This window comes from Saccostrea cucullata, unplaced genomic scaffold (genome assembly GCF_032062105.1).
Source record: "Saccostrea cucullata isolate Sc308-1 unplaced genomic scaffold, CSIRO_AGI_Scuc_v1 ctg424, whole genome shotgun sequence".
NCBI lineage: Eukaryota > Metazoa > Mollusca > Bivalvia > Ostreida > Ostreidae > Saccostrea > Saccostrea cuccullata.
In genome coordinates, this window is record NW_026932916.1 from 278,575 (window position 1) to 291,737 (window position 13,163).

The window sequence follows — 13,163 nt, forward strand, 5'->3', positions numbered from 1 at the left end:
TACACAGTAGCCTAATCATCTTTGGGGAGATGGTTGGTGGTGTCATGTAGATGTGCAGTAATGTTTCGGAATTTTGATTTTGCCCCCAGGGGTCAAATGGGGGTCGAAAAATGACGTTTTTTATGTGAAAAGGCCCGTCTTCCCTGAACTCCTCTTACATTTTACACAGTAGCCTAATCATCTTTGGGGAGATGGTTGGTGGTGTCATGTAGATGTGCAGTAAGGTTTCGGAATTTTGATTTTGCCCCGGGGGGTCAAATGGGGGTCGAAAAATGACGTTTTTAATGCAAAAAGCCCCGTCTTCCCTGAACTCCTCTTACATTTTACACAGTAGCCTAATCATCTTTGGGGAGATGGTTGGTGGTGTCATGTAGATGTGCAGTAAGGTTTCGGAATTTTGATTTTGCCCCGGGGGGTCAAATGGGGGTCGAAAATGACGTTTTTTATGCAAAAAACAGTAGCCTAATCATCTTTGGGGAGATGGTTTGTGGTGTCATGTAGATGTGCAGTAAGGTTTCGGAATTTTGATTTTGCCCCGGGGGGTCAAATGGGGGTCGAAAAATGACGGTTTTTTATGCAAAAAGCCCTGTCTTCCCTGAACTCCTCTTACATTTTACACAGCAGCCTAATCATCTTTGGGGAGATGGTTGGTGGTGTCATGTAGATGTGCAGTAATGTTTCGGAATTTTGATTTTGCCCCGGGGGGTCAAATGGGGGTCGAAAAATGACGTTTTTTATGCGAAAAGGCCCGTCTTCCCTGAACTCCTCTTACATTTTACACAGTAGCCTAATCATCTTTGGGGAGATGGTTGGTGGTGTCATGTAGATGTGCAGTAAGGTTTCGGAATTTTGATTTTGCCCCGGGGGGTCAAATGGGGGTCGAAAAATGACGTTTTTAATGCAAAAAGCCCCGTCTTCCCTGAACTCCTCTTACATTTTACACAGTAGCCTAATCATCTTTGGGGAGATGGTTGGTGGTGTCATGTAGATGTGCAGTAAGGTTTCGGAATTTTGATTTTGCCCCGGGGGGTCAAATGGGGGTCGAAAAATGACGTTTTTTATGCAAAAAGCCCCGTCTTCCCTGAACTCCCCTTACATTTTACACAGTAGCCTAATCATCTTTGGGGAGATGGTTGGTGGTGTCATGTAGATGTGCAGTAAGGTTTCGGAATTTTGATTTTGCCCCAGGGGGTCAAATGGGGGTCGAAAAATGACGTTTTTTATGCAAAAAGCCCCGTCTTCCCTGAACTCCCCTTACATTTTACACAGTAGCCTAATCATCTTTGGAGAGATGGTTGGTGGTGTCATGTAGATGTGCAGTAATGTTTCGGAATTTTGATTTTGCCCCGGGGGGTCAAATGGGGGTCGAAAAATGACATTTTTTATGCGAAAAGGCCCGTCTTCCCTGAACTCCTCTTACATTTTACACAGTAGCCTAATCATCTTTGGAGAGAAGGTTGGTGGTGTCATGTAGATGTGCAGTAATGTTTCGGAATTTTGATTTTGCCCCGGGGGGTCAAATGGGGGTCGAAAAATGACGTTTTTTATGCAAAAAGCCCCGTCTTCCCTGAACTCCTCTTACATTTTACACAGTAGTCTAATCATCTTTGAGGAGATGGTTGGTGTGTCATGTAGATGTGCAGTAAGGTTTCGGAATGTTTAATGTCTAATTGTGGCCTGACCTAGCCTTTGAGGTTATGATTTGAAAAACTAGAAATATGTCTATAGGACATGAATGTCCCACTGGATGTATATTACTCATGCTACAGGAAAATTTGTATTAGCGTATTAAGTTTGTTGAAAATATCTTGAACAGTTTCTTTAGAATTGAAACTAAAATCTAAATAAATTTGATATAGATTATAAATCCTCACCAAATTATGTATAAGTGCATGCTAAACATAAAAATGTCTTAAATTATTTCTTTAAAACTAAGCAAAATACAAATTAAAAAGGATGGAGGTCAAGGTCAGAGGAATGTGCAAGGTGAAGTTTTTGATGAAGTTATCAGCATATTATGTTTGATAAAAATATCTTGAATGATTTAATGAAACTGACCTTAACACTTTTTCTAAGAAAAGAGAGGTCAAAGGAAAGGTAAGGGCCAAAATGTTAATTGTTGCAGTTGAAAAGCTTACATCAGTATGAATTTACTATTAGCATATGAAGTTTGATAAAACTATAATTAATGGTTTATTTAAAACTTAGATAAACACAAATTTAAAAAGTGAGGTCAAGGTCAAAGGAAAATTCAAGGTCAAAATAAGTTGATGTATTAATAGCTCTCAGCAGTATGTATCAGCATATGAAGTTTGATAAATATATTTTGAATTGTTTACTCAAAACTGATTTAGACATTAATTTTAGAAAAGTGAGGTCAAGGTCACAGGAAAGGTCAAGGTAAAAAAGAGTGAAGTATTGTAAAGCTTACATAAGTATGTATCATCATGTAAAGTTTCATTACACAACTTGAATGGTTTCTTTAAAATTAAGCTAAACAGTAATTTAAGGAGGCTAGGGGGTCAACAAATTATTTTTTTATTAACCACCGGTTATAACTTAAATTTGGGGATATGATATCTTAAGCCGTCAACTATCATTTGGCAAAAAAAAAAAATTCATAAATTTTAGTTTTAAAATTTGATCATTTTATCATTTTTATTATACCTTTATATGGAGCTCTTCTTCTAAAGGAGATCAATCAAAATAGTCTAAAAATGGCCGCAACCACCCAGCCTCTTTAAAGAAAAGTTACGTGAAGGTCAAAGGAAAAGTCAAAGTCAAAAAATATTGCTGCAGTTGGATATTTACATCAGTATGCATCAACATATGAACTTTGATAAAAATATCTACTGTAGAAAGTTTCTTTGAGCCCAATGGAAAGACAGATGGAAGGGTGGAGGACGGACATGACAAAAACTATACATGTATTCCTAATCATGGTGTGGCATAAAAAACTTGAATCTACATTATATGACGATGTTTCCATCTATCAAGATTATACAAGCAAATTCAAAGAATTGTGGTCCTCTGCTTTCTGTGATTTAGTGAATGGGATGCCATAATTTATGGCATATTATGTCATTGAATATGCACCCATATCATATATCAATTTTTGAAAATTAGGTCAAAGGGGTAAAATCATAGCATGTTCTGAAACATTTTGTTGCAGGTAATGTACATGTCAAATATAAAATTCATATCTCTTTTGAATCAAAATTTATATATACAATATAATATTTTTGAAAAGTAGGTTAAACTTCTAGGTCAAGGTCACAGAGTCAAAAGTAATGATATATTTAGAAAAGTCTTTTCACATGTAATAAACATGTATAATTTGAATGCCCTTTCTTTTCTCTTTCAAATTGATCAATTTAAAATGTTATTTTTTGGAAAGTAGGTAAAACTTTAAGGTCAAGGTCTCACTTGGGTTAAAAAATCATAGTATATTTAGAAAGTTTTGTGGTAATGTACATGTGAAATAGGAAAGCAGTATCTCTTATTATTCAAAAGTTATGACCAAGGTTAAAGCTGTCAATAAAATGTACAAACTGACAGACAAATGAGATTTAACGTCCCCTCCCTTTCCCCAAAACTGGGGACAATAATGCCCTTGCTGTTCTTGAGAAGAAGATTTATGATGGAAAAAATCCCCTGCATATTTCTTAACGCAAATCAATATTGTGTTTTTATGTCATTTTGTTTGTTATTAAACATCCCTCTCAGGAATTTTTCACTCATATGGAGACACCACCACTTGAAAAATAATGAGGACAAGTTAGATTTGAGGTCAACATTCATTTTAGGAGTTTTCAACCATTAAGACATAAAGAAATATTAACTTGATCCTTCCCCTCACCCCTTCCCAGACCCCTGTTTGTTTATGTATGCAAACTACTACTTGTATTACATTAAAAAAAAATTATACAAATAGTTTAATGTGGTCCATCTCTGAATGATTTTCCTTCCTATTCTAGGCCGCCGCCAGAAGATAAGTTGACACAAATTCATGAAAAAAATGTCAAGTAATCTTATCATTGATGCACTTTTATTTAATTTAATGCAGTCATATTGTGAACATTTCCAGCTCATTAGGAGTGGGAATGACCTCCAGGGGTTAATTCATAACCTTTATACCATTAAATTTACATAACATAATAACACAAGAAACAAAATTATGGAGAGTCAAATGGAAAAACTTTCCAACTATTTAGGAGTCACATGATCATTTGTCATTACAGGGACAGGGAGTGGATTGGCTGATCGCCCTCTCACCCCCCCCCCCCCCCTTGGAATTTGCAGGACTATTATATATACTGGAGGAAATAAAAATGACTTTGTATGCCCTAAGTGTCCCTCCACCTTAGAAAACAGACCCAAACATAACTTCTTTTTTTTTTTTAGCTTCTCAGGAAATTCTGGTCTGGAAACCCCCCTCCCTCCCAGTCCCAGAAAAAAATTCTGGATCTTGTAACTGAATGTAACGTTGATAACGGGGGATAACTCTTCAGAATGTCAAAGCATCGGATGACCTTTGATCCTTTAAACTTGAACCTAACCGTTTGCATTTCAGACTATTTTACCCAAATCTATACCAAAACTTTGTACTTACCGATTGTCATTATTTAGGTCCTGTAATCTTCATGAAATATAATCCAATTAAAACACAAAATGAAATAATTCCTATATGCAATGATGTGTATACCACACTAGTAGCCTACTGCACGTGCAGTGAAATCTAAAAATGATAATGCCAATGGTAAAACTAGTACTTAAGTTGGGTACGTGACGGAAGCCCAATGTCATGCAGGTGTTCAAATACATGTATAGTGCAAGAACAAATTGAAAATTATAACTTACGAAAGATGTTTTATCTTAACTTTCCATCTAGGCCTATTCCCAAAAACAGGCAAATTAGGTGTGTTTGTGTGTGTGTGTTGATGGGAGAGGGGTGGGGGTTGACTAAATTGATTGTGTATATATGGCAGCTTTCAAGAAGTTTAGAACTGCCTTGTCAAATATAAATAAACTTTGCATATTTTGAAAAATTCATCAAAAACTCTTTACACTAATTTGAATAATATTATTTGTTGATTTATAGATATGAGAAAATAGATTTAAAAAGTTCCAATTATGTGCCAAAAATTTATAACCCCCCCCCCCTTTATCAAACCTTATTTACATCATTAATTAATTCTGTTGTTTAATTCAGACTAGTAATGAATTAAGGATATGAAATACTTATTAGATGGAGGCCCATGGGTCACATGGTCACCTGAGCATATTATGCTCAATTTGATAAAACATGTAATATGTAAATTATTGAATTATATTGACTTTTTCCTTGGTAAAGCCCAATATGAAGAAGTGTGCATTTAGAGGCAAACACCTTAGTGCGGGTATTACTGTCTCATGACAGCATCTAGTCCATATTTCTGTGATATTGGCTGTATTGTATACTCATTGACAACCTCAAAAAGGAACACGATTCGATTATTTGTACAATATTTGTTGCTTTTCGCCATTTAACACGTTTTCATGCCTCAAAGAAGACATTTGACGGTAGAGGAAGCCTCAAGGGCCATTGTAATGCTTCAAGCTGGATGTTCACAGCGTCATGTTGGAGCGCAACTTGGTGTTAGTCATTCTGTTATAGGACGTTTGTTGGAACGATACGAAGAGACTAATAGTGTCAAACGGAGACCTAAAAGTGGTCGTCCAAAAAGTACAACTGTTAGACAAGATAGACAAATATCACTACTTGCGAAGAGAAATCGAATGTCTTCAGCTGTTGCTTTGAAAAAAGAGCTATCTGCAGCAACAGATATAAGGATTTCAGCACAAACCTTGAGAAACAATCTGCATGATGCGGGATTACGTGCCAGAAGACCTGCTGTGCACCCACCTTTAACCGTGGAACATCGCAACCGTCACCACCAGTTTGCTCAAGATCATATCAACTGAGACCATCATCGTATCCAAGGAGTGCTATGGACTTATGAATCAAGATTTTGTCTTGATTGGGAGTTGAACTATGTTCAATCTCCCATGGGCATCACGCATTTAACATGCGCAGTAATTTTTGTTGATTATATAGAGCCGAAAGCGAGACTGCTGTGTCGGCTGATTTACTCCGATGATATTCAACAGAAAACATGCATAAATATCCGCCACAAATAGATCATGTCATTCTCTCCTGAATTGATCTAATTTTCATAATGTTAGTAAATGTAATGATAAAGTAATCTTATTTTGAATATTAGATTTCGTTCAAAGTAAAACTAAATTATAAAGAACCTCGAAAGTTTTTCGTAATAGAACTCAGTTTTAGTGTAGCGTCCTACACTGAAAGAGATACGAACAACAACTCCACATACTGACGGCAAGCGGTAAATCTAGTCTTCTCGACGCCCGACTGTCCCGGATTTTTGGCAATTTCTTTTTTACTGGTGCACAGAATTTATTCAAACTTTTCATGAACATTTTCTTGGTTTAAATGAATTCATTAATGCATAAACACTTTAGAAAATATGCGTATTCATTACTAATTCAGCAGTATCACCTGCCAAAAGCAGTAAAACTAGTACCCTGTTATAAATGTTAAAACCTAGAACGGACAACGTTGTTTTCGTAAAATTGCGATTAAAAAAACGAAACGAAGTATATATTTTTTTTAATAAAAAGAGAACATCATTTACTTGCCAGATAATTTGTAGGCACACAAACTCTCACATATACCACTGTTTTTATGTTTGGTCAATAAATTTGTTTTTAACTTGGTATTGCTTTTTTCTTCACAATATTAAAAAAGATTAAGTTCTGACGTACTCCATGTATAATCTTCGTGTAATCGAAATACATTTATATTCACAGAGAAGTTTTATATAGAAAACTGTTAGCTCTTAAAAGGATGCTGTGTTAAAATCCACATTTTATCAACATTGGTATTATATTCCTGCGAAATTGAAATTTTCATAACACATGGTAAAGGTGCAAAGGAAAAATATATTACAAATTTGTGACTGTGAGCAGTGAATTATATAAATGATCAACTGCCTCTAATATAAATATAATGGCAGTGTCTATGTTTTGCAATGGGAAACCCAAAATATGTATAGCATGAAAAAGTAATAGAGGAAGCACAACCGCAATATGCAATAAAGATTCTATTAAAATTTCGTTAAGTGGTGTAAGAGGAGTTGCGGATAAGAGATGGGTATACCTATAGCGTAACAAACAGATGGACGGAAATCCCGATTAATAAATACCCTCCCGCTTTTCAAGCAGGGGGTATAAAAAAAGAACTAATGTAGGCAGGCAAGCATTATGGCCCATGCATTATTTTTGCTATTCGTTGTCTCTGAATGTCTTTCTCAAGACTGTTGCAACTCAAAAAATCTGAAACAGTTGTCTGTATTTGAAATAATAATATTGTTCACTCACTTAACGATCACAGATTTTATTTTACACCATGTTCAACTCCCATGAGTGCTTTCAGTACTTTGATTTTAATTAGGGATGTCAAATCGGTCAATTTCTCGGACGTTTTTCCGATCGAGTACCCGGGTACTCGGTAAAATTGTAAATAAATATGAACAAGTAAATTGATGAATATATAACATTGTAAACTCTTGTAGAAATAAAACCACATGCTCTGATAGGAGGTTTACCCGTAAGTGTGTTTTTGTTGTAACAATGATGAGCACGTCGTGCCCGATGAAATTTAATATAACATTATTTATGTTCAATTCATTTATCAGATAAACACAAGAAATAAAATCAAAAGTGGTTCACAGAGATTGTGTTTACAAAAAATTAATCTGCTCCGTATATTGTAATGTATAATTGTTGCGTTTGACGTCCAAGTATCAGTCGTATAGTTTGACTTTGAATTGATCAAGTTCGCCTAAAAGAGCGGATTTACGGATTTTAGTACACTTTTCGATCATCGATAGTATTTTATAGCATTATTGGACGTTATTTTGTAGAGTTGTGCAATGATGGACATCACTTTTTTAAAGCCTTTGGCTTCAGCCATTTGTATAAGCAGGTAATCAAAGACAACCATATCAACAATCGCGCGTGCAATATCTTCTGTCTCTTTTCTTACAGTACTTAGAAGAAGAAACAATCGAAAGGATGGATTGGCCAGCAAAATCACCTGACCTGAATCCAATAGAGCATGCATGGGACATGCTCCAGAAGCAAATTTTAGGAAGGCAAAACCAACCAAGCACGCTCCGTGAACTTGAGTTTCCTCTTGTTGAGGAATGGTCAAGAATTCCACAGGATCAGGGGCGGATACAGGATTTGTGGTTAGGGGGGGGGGCGTGGATAACTTTGTTGAGGCAAGGGGTCTGGGGGCCGCCTTAAGGCCCCCAGTGGGTCCAGGGCGAAGCCCTGGTGGGGGCCCAGGGGGCGAAGCCCCCGGAAGCTCCTGGGTTTTCGTGTATTTTAGAGTAAAACCAGACACTATAATAGTGCATATTTTTCATTTTTTTTTGTTAAAAGTGGCATATAGGTTCGGATGTTTGAATGATAATATTGTATTGAATGTTTCTCAGTTCTCATTGTATTGTAACACATGCCACCATAATAAACGATTTACCTACTTAGTACTTACTAACAGTGGTATTGGTTAGTGATGTACCAAAGTACGCCGTGTTTAATACTAGTTATATCATACTTTGAATGGGGGGACCAGGGGGCGCAGCCCCCGGAAGCTCCTGGATTTTTGAGTATTTTAAGAGTAAAACCAGGCAGAATAACAGTGGTTTGGTTGGTTTTGTACCAAAATGTGGCATTATAAATATTAGTCACATCATACTTTGAAAATTTTAGGGGGGGGGGGGGGCGTGCCCCCCACGCCCCCCCCCCCCCTTAAATCCGCTAGTGAGGATAACTTCCGAAATTTAATCAACAGTTTTCAAATCGATGTAGGGAAGAAATTCGGGCTAGAGGCGGTCATACAAGACACTGAAAGTATAACATTTGGACTTTCCAGGTTAATTAAAACCTTGAAAACACGACTGTTGTTTCCTCATGAAATCTTGTATTGATGAATATTCTTGTTGTTTTGACAGTTACATGTTGTTACATGTTGTTCATTTGTTTATTATATGATTGTTTACTTTTAAAATGTTATTTGTTTCCATCACCTTTACAATATATGTTGCTAAAATTAAAATTCTCAAGTTGGCCCTTAACTTATTTTGCTGAGTGTATATGTACTACGTAGACAAAAATGCAATAAATCCCTTTCTTTAAACAATAAATTATAATACAACTTCATAAAAAATGCTTAAAGTTAAATATTCATGAAAACGAAAGTAAGCATTTAAAATCTCAAATGCAATGGTCCAAATTTTCTCAGCTTATGAAATAATCAATTAAAAATCTAGACAACACTGAATAACCTGTCATGTTTAGCCATAAGTGGGTATTCAGATCGACAGATATACGAAAACTTTATTCGCTATTAAAAGTCGATGGCAACATCTACAACAAGAATTGAACAATATTTCACGCGAAGAAATTCGAGCTTGTGTGTAAAGAATGGGAAGAAGATGTAACACCTGCGTTGCAAAATTGGTGGATTCACACCTTTTTACGTTCACTCTTTCTATTTATGACTAGAAAAAATGCCTACTTTGTGATTTTTAACTTAATTGTGACATGCAAGTAAGGGCTAAATAAATGCTTGTAAATAGCTCTAATATATGCGTTTATACCCGACCAACTTTTTTTCTTATGTTTTATTTTCTATATTTTTTTTTCTTTAGTAGAATAAAGTCAGAAGAATGGGGTCTGTTTTTGACATAGTTTTATTATTTTTTTTTTCTAAAATTTTACTTTAAAGTATCGAACTGAGATTGGGTACACAGAATAGAAGGATATGGAGACAACGAAAAGTATTAAATCTCAAAGCAAATTAATTTTGTTTTGTAAAATTTAAACAGTGGAAATTTAAGAAAATAAATTGAGTATTTATATATGTTTGTCTGAATATCAAATATTAAAGTTTTTTTTAGCTCACCTGAGCCGAAGGCTCAAATGAGCTTTTCTGATCAAAATTTGTCCGTTGTCTGTCGTTGTTGTCGTTGTCGTTGTTGTCGTAGTCGTTGTCGTTGTAAACTTTTCACATTTTCATCTTCTTCTCAAGAACCACTGGGCCAATTTCAACCAAACTTGCTACAAAGTATCCTTGGGTAAAGGGGATTCAAGTTTGTTTAAATGAAGGGCCACACCCTTTTCAAAGGGAGATAATTCGAATTAGAGAAAAATTATCGGCATTTTTAAAAAAAAAAAATAAAAAATCTTCTCAGGAACCACTGGGCCAGGAAAGATAAAACTCATACGGAATCATCCTCAGGTAGTGTAGATTCAATTTTGTTCAAATCATGACCCCCGGGGCTAGGGTAGGGCCAAAATGGCCGACCAAAGTTTAACATAGGAATATATGGGAAAAATCTTTAAAAATCTTCTTCTCAAGAACCACTGGGCCAGGAAAGATGAAACTCATGGGGAATCATCCTAAGGTAGTGTAGATTCAAGTTTGTTCAAATCATGACCCCCGGGGCTAGGGTGGGGCCAAAATGGCCTACCAAAGTTTTACTTTAATCTTTAAAAATCTTCTTCTCAAGAACCACTGGGCCAGGAAAGATGAAACTCATGTGGAATTATCCTCAGGTAGTGTAGCTTCAAGTTTGTTCAAATCATGACCCCTGGGGCTAGGGTGGGGCCAAAATGGCCGACCAAAATTTTACATAGGGATATATAGGGAAACCTTTAAAAATCTTCTTTTCAAGTACTTCAAAGCCATGATTAGTAATATGTTTCTATTCAAATGGAATCATCCTCAGGTAGTGTAGATTCTATTTTTTTTTTCAAATCATGACCCCTTGGGAGGTTAAAATTCAAGCCCCCCCCCTCCCCAGTAAACTTTCAGTTCTGATCTGATATGTGCTTTTTTTCTAGCCGATGTGCTCAGGTGAGCGCTGTGGCCCCTGGGCCTCTTGTTTCTAATTTGGGCGCATGTCAGAAATTCTCATTTTCTCTAAAACTAACATTGTAACAACAAATTTGCAATACTAGTACATGAATCTGTGAAATACTTAAGCTTGTGATATCATACCAAGATCCAAAATTATTTCTGCAGGGAATGTTTGTCCACACTCCAAGAAGATGTTTATCCATGTGAACCACCATTCTAACATTTTTGCTAAAGTGATGGTGAATTGTTCCGCACACTCCAATTGTGATATTCCCAGGAATAAGCACAGGGGAAGGAGATACCGAGATAGATGTAAACGTCACATATGGATGTGCAGTGGTTGAAGCTGAATCCAAATAAAAGTTTGTAACGACTTAATTTGATATACAACAAGAGGCCAATGGGCCACATCGCTCACCTGAGCACTGTGGCTAGTAAAAGTATAGATTGGTTTATTATTGAAAAGGTAAAATTCAAAAGTAGTCCCATGAACAATCATGGATTTTCTATCTTTGAGAAGATGATTTTTAAAGAATTTTCCTATGTATTTCTATCTAAAACTTTGGTCGGCCATTTTGGCCCCTCCCTACCCCCGGGGGTCATGATTTGAACAAACTTGAATCTACACTACCTGAGGATGCTTCCATATAAATATGATGAATTATGGCTTGGTCATTCTTGAGAAGAAGATTTTTAAAGAATTTTCCTATATATTTCTATGTAAAACTTTGGTCGGCCATTTTGGCCCCGCCCTACCCCCGGAGGTCATGATTTGAACAAACTTGAATCTACACTACCTGAGGATGCTTCCATATAAATATGATGAATTATGGCTTGGTCATTCTTGAGAAGAAGATTTTTAAAGAATTTTCCTATATATTCCTTTGTTAAACTTTGATCGGCCATTTTGGCCCCGCCCTACCCCCGGAGGTCATGATTTGAACAAACTTGAATCTACACTACCTGAGGATGCTTCCATATAATTATGATGAATTATGGCTTGGTCATTCTTGAGAAGAAAATTTTTAAAGAAATTTCCTATATATTTCTATGTAAAACTTTGGTCGGCCATTTTGGCCCCGCCCTACTCCCGGGGGTCATGATTTGAACAAACTTGAATCTACACTACCTGAGGATGCTTTTATATAAATATGATGAATTATGGCTTGGTCATTCTTGAGTAGAAGATTTTTAAAGAATTTCCCTATACATTTCTATGTAAATCTTTGGTCGGGCATTTTGTCCCCGCCCTACCCCCGGGGGTCATGATTTGAACAAAATTGAATCTACACTACCTGAGGATGATTCCCCATAAGTTTCATCTTTCCTGGCACAGTGGTTCTTGAGAAGAAGATTTTTAAAACATGCCACCAAATTTTCATTAATTGCCAATTATTTCCCCTTGAATGAGGGCGTGGCCCTTCATTTGAACAAACTTCAATCCCCTTTACCGAAGGATGCTTTGTGGCAAGTTTGGTTGAAATTGGCCCAGTGGTTCTTGAGAAGAAGTCGAAAATGTGAAAAGTTTACAGACAGACGGACAGACAGACGGACAGACAGACGCCGGACAAAATGTGATCAGAAAAGCTCACTTGAGCCTTCGGCTCAGGTGAGCTAAAAATCATGTGAAATGATGACTGCACTTAATTGCGTGAAAATAAACATTCAAAACAAACATTTTTCTTTTAATTGCAGAGATGATCGACATCTTATCTACAACTTGACTTAATTACAATCAATAAAATATGTATCTACGATGTACGAATCCGTTTTCTGATGTGTGAGTCATCACAAGTTCTGCAATCTCCGTTCCATAATGAGGACACCCACATTTTTACTGACGTTATACATTGTCAGCGCATGTTTGTTTATTCTTCTCCTTTTAACGGCACTTGTATATCTGCATTTTTAATCTTGTGTTAATAGGAAATTAAAAGACACACATGCGGTCATGGTTTAAAAGAAAAAAATGCTTCTTTCTACACTCGTTCTCTCTGTTGTAACCAAGGGCCGTGACACGTTGAATATTAAAATTTACCACGTTGGAAAACCGTAAGGACAAAAAACATTAATTAGTTATTGCATTTCAATCTAAAATCATTTTAAACATTTCTGTTGGGTGTCTAATTGACAGACTACTGGGGTAAATACATAAAAGTGAATTTAAGTC

At 36.3% G+C, this 13,163-nt stretch overlaps 1 protein-coding gene across 1 annotated transcript in view; it reads right to left on the reverse strand.

The window, feature by feature from the left end:
* Positions 1–13,163, reverse strand: part of LOC134236488 (uncharacterized) — a 62,975-nt gene that overhangs the window by 24,147 nt on the left and 25,665 nt on the right. Inside the window, exon 11 of the mRNA XM_062718671.1 lies at positions 11,135–11,339. Within this exon, the coding sequence (XP_062574655.1) occupies positions 11,135–11,339 (205 nt within the window). The remainder of the gene's footprint in view (positions 1–11,134; positions 11,340–13,163) is intronic.